General features: G+C 37.2%; 1 protein-coding gene across 4 annotated transcripts; it reads right to left on the bottom strand.

Moving 5' to 3' along the window:
* Window positions 1–3,790: 3,790 nt before the first annotated feature.
* On the bottom strand, window positions 3,791–13,515 carry LOC131786686 (melanocortin receptor 5-like). 4 transcript variants are annotated; one of them, XM_059103764.2, is made up of 2 exons: window positions 13,392–13,515; window positions 3,791–6,214 (listed from the first exon to the last, which is right to left on the bottom strand). In XM_059103764.2, the coding sequence occupies exon 2, from the start codon at window positions 6,173–6,175 to the stop codon at window positions 5,129–5,131; it is 1,047 nt and encodes a 348-aa protein (XP_058959747.2). In that variant the 5' UTR covers window positions 6,176–6,214; window positions 13,392–13,515; the 3' UTR covers window positions 3,791–5,128. The 4 variants fall into 4 exon arrangements, with proteins under 4 accessions (XP_058959747.2, XP_066021786.1, XP_066021785.1 ...); XM_066165689.1 differs by lacking the exon at window positions 13,392–13,515 and adding an exon at window positions 12,167–12,271; XM_066165688.1 differs by lacking the exon at window positions 13,392–13,515 and adding an exon at window positions 9,847–9,953.
* Window positions 13,516–13,926: the final 411 nt, after the last annotated feature.

Genomic DNA, 13,926 nt, shown 5'->3' with positions numbered 1-13,926 from the left:
AATCGCTTTTCTTGGAAATATTATTGACTCAGTCGCAGATTTTCCATTATCATTGTCAACAAAGCCAGCCAGCGGTTCCAGACTTTGATAGACAGGTCTTCAATTTATCAGGCAGCTGCCGGCATAAAACGTTTCGACGAAAAGTAGTTATTTTACTTTAGCTGGTAATTGGAGGAGACCATTTTGCTTTTAAATTGGGAATGAGGGAAACAGAAGACAGAAAAAAAGAACAATGATGTTACAACTTTACTTTTAATTCTTAAATCAACCTTTCAGCAATTTGACAAAACTCTCTTGTTCAAAGCTAACGCAAATTTATTCACTAAAACGCAAACAGCGGGGAGATTCAATATTTACCCTTTGATGTTTGGCGTGAACGTCATGTTCATCTTCTCTGATCAAATTTATAACAAAAACCTTGAAGATGATTGGTTATCGGCAATTCGATTGACGCGCTCATAGGACAGTGTACGTGTCATGCCTATGTAATTGGATACCATGGTTCATTTAAGTAAACTGTGAGGTGCGCTGTTTATTTTACCGTGGAAAAAAGTCTACCTATAGGCCAAGGCATTGAATAGTTGACTTTGTCTTGATAAATTGGTAACACGACTTTGTGTTGCCAAATTCAGTTTTGAACAATATTCGTGGTTCTTAAACCAATCGGATTTTTTTTTATCTTCTCGTAATTACAGATCAAATTGGACTCCATGCCAGTTAGATTTATTGTCACTCAGTAATGAATTTAAGACTAACGCTCCAGGCTGCGGCAAACGGCAAATACGAGCTCTGCTTTTGCTCACTTTTCTTTAGGTTCTTAAATGAACCCAGCAAAAAACCAGCAAGAAAACGTGCGGTCACCATGGTGCACGAATATTCTTATATTAATTCAAGCCCCACCCCTCCTAAGCAGAGCCAAAAACTTTGCCGTAGTTGATTTTCAGTGGAAATACAAGTTTATAACCTGTATCAAGTATCCGTGATGACTTCCACAAATTTATCACTTATTCACAAACATTTTCCCCTTTCGTTTTAATTTCAAGCGAGTTCAAACTTTTTAGTGTCCTTGGGTTGTAATCTACCTCAAGTTTTTCAAAAAGCACGAAATGAAAAACGCTCTCAGCAGTAAAAACTCAATACAAAGCTTCGGGATACGCAAAACCGTTGTCTTAGCGTGTCCTTCACTGCTTGTCTCACCACGCGCACGTTGAGTTAATAAAAACCAACGATCCAGTTATGTTCCAGGCCGCCAAACCACACTGTAGAGGTTCCCTTCTTGATGTATTGATAGCAGTAACAACTGTGTATGGCAGATAACAAACTATGAGTGTTAAATACATCCACTTTGCACTAGCCACAGTTTTTCTGTACCACGCTATGTTCAAAGTTGTTGGTGACTTTGAATTTCAGCTTGTTGACGGCGAAGGGCGACGTAAATTTTAAGGTAACAAAACTGATGACGAGACGGCTAAACATACTCCTATCCACATACAACAAGCAACGAAGAAAAAGCGCTCATGAAACGAGATAAAGAAAGTAATTACAGAGCTCATCATCCAAGAAAATATCACGAGAAGACAAACCCGTGTTAACGTCACAGTTTGTCTGTACCTTAATCTCAGTAATAGAGCGAGGAGTCTGTCCACACTTATTGCGGTTAAAATGAGGATAGAATCGCCGCACAGTATGCCACTGAAAATTTTGGCCAAATGTTCATTTATCCAACACAACATCTGATTCTTTCTGATCGAGGAAGCAAGATAAATGATATACATCGGCCGTGAAATAAGTCCAACCAAGAGGTCCGTACACGACAAACAACGAAATGAAAGCTTTGATGGCGGATGAAGAGAAGAATCTTTATGAAGAGCGATGACAATCAGAATGTTCCCTAACAGGGAAGTGATTGATAAAATTGCATTTATGGAAATAAACATATCTACATTGGCCATGCAACTGGAAGTGTCGCCTTCATCGTTCTTGACAGCGGAACATTTTCCTCTTCTCCTCCGTATAATGGAAAGTGAATCATTTTACCTTCCGTTTGACTTGTCAGCAGATTTACAAACCAGTTGGAATGTTTCCTTCAGCCTAGTAAAGTTTCATCGGGAGAATCTTTGCTGTTCAGCACAACCAAAAAAAGTGAATCACCACTGAGAAAAGGGAAGTGCTTAGATAGAAAATTGGTTGACTGAGTATAACTTCAAAGTTTTAATCAGAATTTAATAACATGCCAGGCCTAATTTTTTTTTTTCGTATTATGTCTTGTTGACTTTTTTTTTAACAATTACGTTTCCTCGTCGTTCAGAGAGGCCATGAAAGGATGAAGAAGCAAACCTCTTTTAATCAGTAGGTGACACCATTGGTTGTTTTTTTGCTAAATTTGTAAATCAATTTTTGAACAATCAAAGATCGTTTGTCACGACATATACGAGAGTTAGACGGCTGAAATCTAGATGGAACCTAGTAGTGTTGTAATGATGGTTGTTCTATTCAGGTTAACGGAAATTTAAGAACCTGGTAGGGTATAAATATAGCTCAATAATTTCAAATTTTGTCGTTTCAGAAGTTTTTATTATATATCTTCAGCCCCTGTCATGAAAATTTCTAGTCATTGTGTGTTTAGTTTTTCTTTGAAAAAAACAGAAGGAAGGGAAATATGAAGACTTTTTACACTTTCCCAATAGATTTTTTCCAATGAGAAATAAAATGTAATTTAGTCATTGCTATTGTGATTCCTAATACGTATTTCACTTTGTCAACGGCATTTCCGCACTATACAATAATTAAAAACCTAAACCAAATTGACTATGAAGAAAAAAGTTTGATGAATGCTTCAAGTTTTAATCCAAACAGCGAATATTTTTTCAGTTATTCGCCTATGTTTTACACCAAGTCAACACAGTATTTTCTTACCCGTCAGGGTAGGGGAAGGTGAGGGGGTAAGGTAAGGGGGGAAGGGGCACCCCAGTTAGATTGTTTTCCTTGGAGAGAGAAGTAATGTATTTTCTTAACCTTTTTACCGCCAAGAGTTACTAGCGTCGATTATCTCAAATGTTCTCACTGCTAATCATACAGACTGACGGAAAGTTTTAAAGAGTTGATTGATCAAACGTGGACTTTTTTACAAGGGTCTAACGACCGATCCATATTTAGACATTTTTATGGTGATTCTAGTCGTGACAAAGAGTCGTTCAGTAATCGAGGACAAATACTCGATTTGTTCTCCTCCATCACCAGGCGAAACGGAAAAAAAGTGCAGTCCTACCTAAATCGATTTAAGAGCTTTGCTTTACCATGAAAAGCAAATGTTCGACTTGAAAATTTCGTGTATCAACTAAATCATTGAGCTCACTGGCTCAATGGGTTCCATCGGTTAACTAAAATCTGCGCTCCCACGAGAATCATTCAGGATCGTCCTGTTCCATTCAAAAGTAAATGTCACGACGACAAAACATTCACAGCCATGATTGGTGAACCTCATATCATGGGAGCCTCCTTGTTTCAGTTTGTCATTATTTTTTAATTCAATACTTCTCAAGCTGGTGAAATATTCTGAGATCTCTGGGTCATATTATCATTCATTGCCCGGTTGTCGCGGTTTCAGGGTTTTCTTCCCAATCAACCAATCGAGACTCAGGCTCTTACCCCAATGCTGATCAAAATCCAAGCGGCCGCGTCTATAGTGGAGAACCTCTTATTCAAACTGAGACGATTTGGCGAGGCAACCGGCCACCAAAGGGCTAAGTTAAGGCGTTATTTATTTTTATTTAATCTCTTATTTATTTTTTTTTTCACATAGTTGACTGCTAAAGATAGAGTTCTTTAAAAAACTAGTATTATTTAACTTTTTTTCCAATTTAACAATCAACTTTTTTGTAGTGCATCAAAGTCTAACACAGAGAAAACCTGATTTTGAGATGAATTTCGCGTCTCAAAATAAATATTTTGTCCGCGTTTCGATGCAGGTGCGCGTCACAGCGCAGCTAAACGCTCACTGTAACATTATAGAGGTTGTAAATCCTAAAGACCGCTAAATGTGTGGTATTACAGAAATGCGCCTCAGTGCTAATGATCCTTGTATTAACCACAGTAGAAAAGTGATTGGTGCATTGCTACGCTCCTTTCGAAAAATGATGTAATTTTTTTTAGTGTCGCAACTCATTCCAATTCTGCGCAATAGTCGTGCTCTTTTGGGTGCCATAAATTTCACTTGGTATGCTGAACTTCCTGCAGAAAGATATTTTCCGGATTTTTTCGTTCATAATCACGCCCTTATGTATTGTCAGGCCATGTCAGGCTTTGGTCATATGAAAACAGTTATTCAGCTGCGTCGTCGTCAAACTCAGATTTTCCAGCAAAGTAAACGACAGTTTTAGACAGGAAGGTCTGCAGATACTCTACTGACAATTAAAATTTTAATTAGAGGATTCTTTGCCACGATAACTCTTTTGAATATGAAAACGATATTCACAGCCGATAACTCTTTTATCTAATTCTCATCGCTGTCGTAGTTTTACGATTGATTCACAAAACAGTTCATATGTAGTTCTTGTAGAATGCATCACGGTATTTTTGGTTTTTTCTTAAGGAAGTGATCCTTATCAAGGAAGTGAGACAAGCTGTAAAGATGACAACCAGACGCAGGATGTTAGCCTTTCTGACGAAGACGATATAGTCATCTAGAGGTCAAGGAGATCTTCTAACGTACGAGCACATTCCAATCCTAGCCCTGAAGAAAAGACGGCAGTGAGGGCAAAGGATGGTGTCAGCAGACAGTGGCTTGCTTACCCTTGACTTCATGGCCTGTCTTCGCTTCCCAGTTGCATTAGTTCTGTTGGCCTTTTGTTTTTCTGCACTCTTGTGAACAACCGGACGCTACCTGCGTTTGGTGAAAATCATGCTACTAATGCACAGCTGTAAGGAAAATTCAAAGTTTGCCCTCCTGCCTTCCTGCGATCTGTCGTGTCTTCTGATTCGACTGAACTTGATAATCTTGTGGTAAAGTGCTTTCAACTTGATATGTATGCAATTACTCCCAGAGTTGCGAAAAGTCCATCGAATCACAGGTAGAGGCCGAAATTATTTAAAATTCGTAAAACTTTTGGTTTCTCTCTGCTTTGTTTCATTACAAAGCGACATCTTTGATGTCTTTCTGAGGGGCCTGAGTATCTGGTTTTGGAACATCGCCTTGAGTACGACAAACGGACAAACCTTTGGTGTCCTTAGCTTGTACTTTGTAGTTAAAAATTTTTTGTAACCCAAGCAGCTTGGTAAACGCTACGGAATACCTGGAACTTCTCACACAATAAATGTAAGGATTGATCGAGGAATTACAAACCGACAAAGTCTGAAGAGGAAAGAAAATTTTCATGAATGTTGCATGATCCAAATTCTCGGGGAGAACGTTTGGAACGATCAAAAGAGGAAGCCAGCATAGAGCTGCAACCCCTAGAATGGTTGCAATGGTTTTTGCAGCTTTTCTCTCTCGGCGTCTGTTAGGAATTCCAGCGTCTGTTGATTCTCTTTGTGTCTGAACCATTCTGCCTTCGAGTCGTCTGGCGATGAGAAATATGTAAAAATAGATCGATGCTGTTCCAACGAGGACCAGGACGAAATAAATGGCCATGTATTCTTTTGGAGCAAGGTCCTGTGTCCAGACTGTTCCATAGGATAACGAAAAAATCCAGATGCAGATTATGGTGACTTTGGCTCGAAATTTAGTCACTAGGAAATCATACTTCAAAGGGAAGCGAATGGAAATCAGGCGTTCCACAGTTACTCCAAACATGTTTGAAATGGATGCAATCAGTGAGATATGCCCAAGAAGACTCGTTATTTCCGAAAATGCTACAATCCCGGAGACTTGAATCAAATGTGTGACTTTGTAAGCTTGCAAGGGCTGAAAGATTGCTGTGACAAGAAAGTCAGACAACGACAAGCTAAAAATAAAAAAGTCAGGAATTTCTCTCAAATCATCAAACTTGATGATGGAAGTTAAGACTAATAAGTTCCCAAGTGTTCCAAGAACACTGGCGACGCCCAACACGGTGCACAGAATCACAGCTTGTGTTAGTTCAAGAGTATTTCGTTCTTCAAGGGAAGTGAATTGACTTGTGGGACTTGCAGGACTCTCCACGGTTACGTTCAAAAAATACGGTTCGTTTGCCGACATGTTGGTCTTGTTTTCTTGTCAAAGGGCTCAGTAGTCAGACTGCCAAAAAGCAAAAGCAGTGTTATCATGATCAGTAAGTAAGAATGAATTTCGTTTCGACCATTATTACTGTGTTGAAGTTGCAGTTTAGTATTACTAGGTGGAAGTTGTAATTTAGATGGCCTTTCAATAAGGGAAGGATAAACTCAAAGAGCAGCATATTATTAATTAACAATTATTCACCGAGGTGGAAGTAAAATAATTGTTTTAGTATATACCGCACAGATACAAAAAAAAATAATTCATTTCTTTCAATATACCGAAAAATGGTCGGAAATTAAACCGTTGACGCGCGATTTTGTCTGATCGGCTGCTCAGAGGGAGAATTGTACTTGCTATTCACTTCCGAACGAGCCAAACAGCGCGCGCGAAAAGCACTATTTACTTGTGTGGTAAAGACTAAATTGAGATATCATCATGAGTCAAAATAAAGCCTTAAATGATAACCGTAGGACTGAGTTAGGGAGGATAAAAACTACTGAATTATTTTTCCTGTTCGATTACGTAATAACACAGACAGTACAGGCTCAATGTACTATCTGCAGTATACAAGGTATTATGGAACAGGATTTGTATGAGAAAAGCGGATGGATCGTAACACCGTCAATATGTCCTGGATTACACCGGCAAAAATCAGCTTACCTCTTCTCACTGAGTTGTGCAACCCTTTTCCCTAAAACGAATCCCTACGTTTCCTCTGTTGTGTAAGAGCGTAATAGCTGCTTGAAGTAATAACTGCAGGTGTTATGCTATTGTAGAGGACTTTCCTATATCTATATAACATTATAAGTTCTCAACACCCACGAGACCTACTGTAAACGTGACTACTTTTTACAATCCCTATGACACGAATAGTTATGTGTGTTGAAAATGAGTCTAATTCTCTGAAAACTCGAGTTGCAAAGATGAAATTAAATTGCTAATTACAGAGAATTGACCATGTTTCCGATGCGTAAATGTCATGCTGTGACTGTTAATGAAATTAGTTATATGTTCTTTGACTACACTGAAAGACATATAGGAACGATGAAGAAAACGTCACAATTTGTTGTTTTCAATAAAATACAACTCCTGGTCTCAGTGCTCAGTCGCGTTATTAAATTGAAAAAAATCAAGGAACCAGCGATCTTCACAATGAACAGTGAAATGACGTTACCATAAAGCGTCCGTAGGACAAATTTGATTTAAGTCACTTTTCCATATAAATTAATGGTAATCGACTGAATATTTTATGCCACAGTTTTAGTTGCGTGATTAAAAATAAAGTTAGGAGATAAAATTAAAATCTTTCCCTTTATCTTATGGGTAGCTTTTCGAAAAAACTTTCCAAGGAAAACTCACTGGACTAGAATCTCCCCGGACCCCCTGTAAACAACATTTCAAGATCAAGGAGATAGTTTTTCATGGTTGGGCGGAAGGTCTTTGTTCCGCTCAGCTGGATATGCGTCACACGGTAATAAGATCGCATCGCTTTCTGAGGATCTAAACTCTACACACTGTGGGTAGACGAACGCAATTGCATTAAAACATTCATTGTTATGTCAGATGAGCCTGTTATTGATCGTTATTAAGATCATATCATCTCACTATTACGGAAAAGGAAAATTGTCTTTCCATGATCAATAGGTAATTTAACTTAAGAAGGTAAGCTGTAAGAATACTTTATTTCCTTTCTCGAAAGTTTGGTACCATAACTGATAAAAAAATGTTAATATAATTTTACTTCAATAAATGAAGATTTTTAAGCCTTTGGAAAATCCTGACTCTTATCAGTGAATAAAAATTCTACATGTAGGAAGCCTGATAGCTGTTTGATGACCTTGGGGTAAAGATGAAACATCTAATGATATGGCATACCCACTCGTAGGACTGAGACTATGAAAAAAATACTACTACACACTGAGCAGTTATCATAGGTTGCACCACTTATTTTAACACAAGACTAAATTTTAAGTAATGGTACAGAACTACACTGCTTGCCTATAACAAACTTATTAAGGTCAACAATCAGTCTGATAATTGTGAAGAGCGTGGATATTCTCTCCAACGAACACTGAACATGTTATTAGAAAACTGTTTACTGGAACAATGTAGATGATCGAAAGGATATCCTTAATTAATCTTAAGGAGGAGAAGTCTTTATTCAATCGTAAGTACTACGGAAAAAATTATAAAACAGCAGTTATAAAAGCTAGATCTTCACTTATGTTGGGAGCTAGAACATAATTTAAATCGCTATGTCTTCAACGCCACAAACATAGAGTTGCTGGTGATTTACGAATTTGAAACCTACGAGGAGTGCAAATGTGGATCGCAATAGCCGTTTATTTCGTAATCCGAACCAACAGTTTGTTCGTGCATTCGTCATTTTTGATTATGGCTATCAGCGGCGTTCACCGCAAAACAATTACAAATTGAAGGTCACCACTGAGTGACAGGTGATTTTTTAACAAGCAACTATTATTGACAGAGATAAAGGTGTCATTTTATCCACAGAAAATTTGGAAAGTATTGTTTACTATGACGTTGTTGAAAGAGAAATGAAAAGAACTAAAAAGTGCTAACAATCATGCATGCGTTAGGGTGCGTCGAGAGCTTGGAATAAAACGTGCGCGTGGAAACTCACAATGTAATGATGAATTTGATTTTAGAGCTATGCTAATAAAATTTGGATAATTTCAAATAAAAGCCTGATCACAAACCAAGATTTCTTTCAGACTGTATTCCTTCGTTTACAAACTAATAGGACTAGGGCTTCGCGCAACTCAAAATGCCCTTTTAAATTGGAGGATCATCCGGTAATATTTCTCCAAAGATATTACCCTATTATTACACGATAAGTTTTTAGCAGCTGTCTCTAGCCGTTTGATCCCGCGCATGTAAAAGTACTTGAATCGTCCAAATTCGATGCTATAAACAGGCGGTGTCTGCGAGAAAATATCCTAACATAATTTTCCAAATGGAGGCAGCTGTTTATGATACTAGGTCTAATTTTGCAGATGCCCTCAATGCATAACAAGGTTTCCCTTATTTCTTCTTCGTTCAAGATGTGAAGCAATATTCCGCCCAATTAGAATCTTCCTGTCGCCCTTGCGGGCCTTTTTCTTAAAATGAACAGATAAGTATCAGACGAACATGAGTTATATTCAGAAAAAGCAAATCCTGTCTTTATCAGTGATATTTTCCTTTGTACTGCAAAATCGTCAGAATTGTACAGCGATTTTGTTCAGCTGAGTTCATTACACCGCAAATTATTCCTACCTGTTATATCTGAAAGGTATAACTAAATCAGCAACATCGACTTGAATGATGAGGAATTCGGGCAAAGTCAAATTAAGCAGATACTAATGCGGTCGTTTTATCATTAATTTTTTTAATTTCGTTGAGTCATTAAGCCTCGATTTTCTTACCGTAAATTAGAGAATTTATTCGAGATACTCGTATTTTAACATTTTATAGGCAAGCTTCAAGTCACTTAAAAAAGTAAACATCTTCGCTTGGTAAACCATAGAAATCTTCAGCAATAAATATTTTGGGGTTTAAGTAATAAAAGCTGACAAAAATAAATAGTTAACAAAAAGCGTTCCCGCTAAATTATTTCGGTATAACTTTGCTAAAAAAATCTACTTTACCTTTTCCAATAGATTCCTTCTGGTTTAAGAAATCATTTGAATATAACCGAAGATTTGATGTAATTTTTATCTTGAAGACCGTAAATAGAGAATAAAAATGGCTTGGGGATATGGTGTGTCCCTTGAGGCGCTGATGTCGAGAAGTGTTTTGTAGTGTAAATACAAATGAGTTCCAACTTCTTTTTTCAATTCCGCCTCACTTTTTCTCAAATGAATACTATTCAAAGTTCATCCAATTTAAATGGTAATGAAACATTTCACTCAGAATGCAATATTAGCCTCTTTTGTTTGTGTATAGCAAACGAAACGACAACAAATGAGAAAACTGTCTGCCGCTCAGGCACGTATTTAGGTCATAGCTGTAACAGGCTTCATTTTCGAGCTCTGAAGAAGTGACAATTACAATAGCCAGCTGTTATTTCATCACGTAGTTGATGGCAGAAATAAGAGGAGGGGATGAGGGATAGATTGATTAATGTGAGTGAAAAGGAGAGCAGTTGCGTACGCGTTACTGTGATCATGTTACCCAACCGAAGGTCTTTCCTTACATACGAAGGCGTTGGCCAAGTCTTAGCCACCTTTTTGGGTATATAAAACTTAATAGTTTATACCTGAATACCTTCATAAAACCTAAATGCTTAAAATCTTTGATTTGCAACACCTAACAAGGAGCCTGTGCCATTCGATTGGTCAAATTTCAGGTCCAAGAAAATAATCGGGTAACTTAAAGTTAATAACCAGTTCACAATTTTGCATTTGAAAAGAAGTCGGTTTGTTCAGAACCCCTTGTTGTTCTGTGACAACATGCAACATTGCATGCACAGCACGTTGAATTACATGAAAAGATCCTTAGGCAAAAATTAACTTTTTGGTCACTTCCGTGGTGTCTGTGAAAAGGAATAGAACACAGTCGAACCTCTATGAAACGGCACAATCTTAAGTCGTCCGAATGAATTAAGCGGTCGGTTGCCAAAGTCCCAAATTGGTGTCCCCTTTATCACTGGAATTTTCACCTCTATTCAGCGGTCGCGGTCACCCTTAAGTCTCAAAGGCCTCTTTGTATTATCTCCACCGGTATCTAAAGGTCACTTAAAGCCGACTCACTCAAGTAAAGCTACGAATAATCTTTGAAGTAATTTTCAAGCCATGTTTCTCTCCCAAAATAAAAGGAAGTCGTTATTTTGAGCGAAATTCTTTACATTAAGTGATCAATTACATCGCAAAGTGGCGTTGTTCATCGTTTTTTATAATACCCCCAAAGGTCACGCAACCACCTCTTCAAAGGAAGTGCTGCAAGGAAATATTGCGTGACATCTCAAAAACTGCTTCTCGGTAGATTTTGCTTTTCTAATTTTGTTTACTTTGTTTTTTTCGTCTACTTTTCCCCTTTAATTTGAACCAAAAAATGTCACGTATCATATACTTCTAGCAATAACCTTGAAAAAAAACTAAGACACTCGTTCCCCCAGAGGAAAGCTGAAAGTTTCTTAATAAAAGCGAATGACGCTGACTCCGTGTCAAGTTCAGTGTTGGCATACGACGGCATGATTCTGAGCGGAAAGATGCCTGAATCCATTCGTAACGAAATTGAATCCGATTTGAGCAAGCGAATCAATGAATTCTTTCTAACGGCTGAGTACAACACCTTTAACAATTCCAAATGCCAGCCCTCCACATAGTACGGATGATTTTTTTTCTTTTACACATTTTTATTTTTTCAATTTCATTTCAAAATTTTCCCAATTAGCTAGTCGAAACTTATAACATTGTTACTAAAATAATTGCTTTAGATTCGAACGTAGACTCCTTGCTAATCAGGCACCTGTCAGCATATGAAAAGCGCTCTATCTTTCAGAGGCTGGTTGATCCCGAAATCAAACTCGCAGTCCATCACCTTACAATTCAGATGCGTCAAAAGGAGCGCTACGGTGTCACAACGATTAAGAGTTTTCTCCGGTAGAGTAAACTTTTCATTAAAAAAGTTTTCGGTGCTAAGTCCACGTGTAAAATACAGCAAAAGATAGGATGTGCTTGTGACGTTATAATCACTTACCCTTTGATTGTCGCGTTAAACAGCACGTTCTCGATCGCTTATGAATCTACTCTAAAGCAGTGTAATTGCTTATCGAAACATTATTCCAACTTGCTCAGCAACGTTTGGCGATAACCGATTATTTATGTCGATGATTCAATTGTTGATGGATATTCAACAGAGAGGTTGACTCCTTCACATGTGCAAATAGATATGAATAAAATTATCGAGGGAAAAGTTTGACATCCTTTCTCAGCTATGCGATATAACACAAAGAAAAAAACTAACCAATGTAAGCTTGCTCTATTTGCTTGCTCTCTTTGCTTCTCTATATGCTTTAACGGAAGTAACTTTCACAGAATTGATCAAAGAAATTGAACCTAGTTACCTCCCTGTGCTACCAGGTTGTAATGAATTAGTTCTTGAATATGCGGTTGACCAATCTCAATTAAAAATCTTAAGGATCTACCTGAAGGCACAGACAAAAGCTGCTTATGTTCTATTCTTTCAATAATAAACATAACATTGTCGCATATTCATCCCTGTTTTGAATTACAACTGATTTAAAGAAGCAAATACTTTTTTTTGTGGGCGTACATCGGCTTTTCTTTTATCTCTAACGAGGAATTATATTTCATGCGTAACTGGCTAAAATCTGCTTTAAGTTTGTTTTCTTCAAAAATAAAGGGTTGATATGTAAATATTCCAAAACAATCTCAAAAATCTCCTTAAAAACTGAAAAAAAAAACTGAGAAAAACGTCTTTCCGTACTTCTGTCCGATACTATTATGCCGTGAAAAAAATGTTGGAAAATTCTTGCTCCAACGGTCTTGAGAACGGTTTTTTTTTCTTATTAATTAAACAACGAGGCAAGCAATCAGCATATCAATCGGGAATCCTTTCCAATATTGAATGTAAAAGGAAAGATGTCTAGATTATAACTTAATACATTGTAATTTACTTTTCTTTTTGAATTCTAAATTGACTTTTCAAGAAGAAAGAAATTCATGCCCGCAGTTTCTTCTTCCAACACTCTTGAATCAAAAAATCTTTATGGAAAACTGTCAGATATATCGTGTTTATCATTTGCACTCTAACTTTCAACAGGACACGGACTTTCTTTACACAGTGATTGAGGTAAACAATTAGAACTCTGCAAGCCTTTTTTGCTAATCCTCAGGAAAGGAAATTGATACGCAGGCATGATTAAATAAAACACAAGAGGACAAAATACATATCTACGAGCTTACGCTGTAGACGGAAGAGTACGACCTGTGTGGTGACATATTTGAAATTATAAGATGACCGTAAATATCGCAATTAACACTGAAATGAGAGTTACACATGATTTTTTATCTCGTTCTTTTTCTCCTAAAACTTTTGCATAACTTTCTGCATGTTTATTCTTGGATAATGTCGAACTTGTAAGGGATGAATTCAAGTTGATGATTTTAGGAAAAAAGGATAAGTTGTCAGCACTGAGTTATTTTTATCTTACAAAGCTGTTACTTACTCAGTCTGTTACTGATGCTTTTTGTAGTTTATGAAACTCGAGATGACCAGCTTTCCAATCTCGCCGAAGTTTAATTTAAACTGAGAACTTTTCCAGCCAAGTAGGACGGACGGAACTTTTTTTCAGAAACATGGCTATATTAAGAAAAAGCACTATTAAATTTCTCACATGCTGAGCATTGATTAACTATAGTTTCGCACCTCCGTTTCAGCACGTACCTAAAACGAAATACACGTTTTTAGAGGGAAAGCCATCTACAAAGAAAAGTATCATAATCAATTTCTTGAAAATAACTAGCGGGTCCGCACATCTCTGTTGGAAATGTAAATTTCGAAATTTCTGAGACCAAAATAACATCAATCAAAATAAAACTAAAAACTCAATTTGGTTTTCATTTTGCCAGATTCGAACCTTCTCGTTTCACGTTCTTTCTGAGCTTGTGTTTCTGTTATGGATAAACATAATCACCAACGTATTCGTCGATTTCTTCTCAATATTTCTTTTATACAAGTGATTTACGAGCAACATACAGCTT

Source organism: Pocillopora verrucosa, chromosome 4 (genome assembly GCF_036669915.1).
Source record: "Pocillopora verrucosa isolate sample1 chromosome 4, ASM3666991v2, whole genome shotgun sequence".
In the NCBI taxonomy this organism is placed as follows: domain Eukaryota; kingdom Metazoa; phylum Cnidaria; class Anthozoa; order Scleractinia; family Pocilloporidae; genus Pocillopora; species Pocillopora verrucosa.
The sequence above is the reverse complement of the archived record's forward strand: the minus strand, read 5'-3'. Positions and strand labels throughout refer to the sequence as shown.

What these genes read in the sequence shown, in the direction of transcription:
- LOC131786686 (XM_059103764.2), bottom strand. Translation starts at nt 6,175, where the DNA reads ATGTCGGCAAACGAACCGTATTTTTTGAACGTAACCGTGGAGAGTCCT.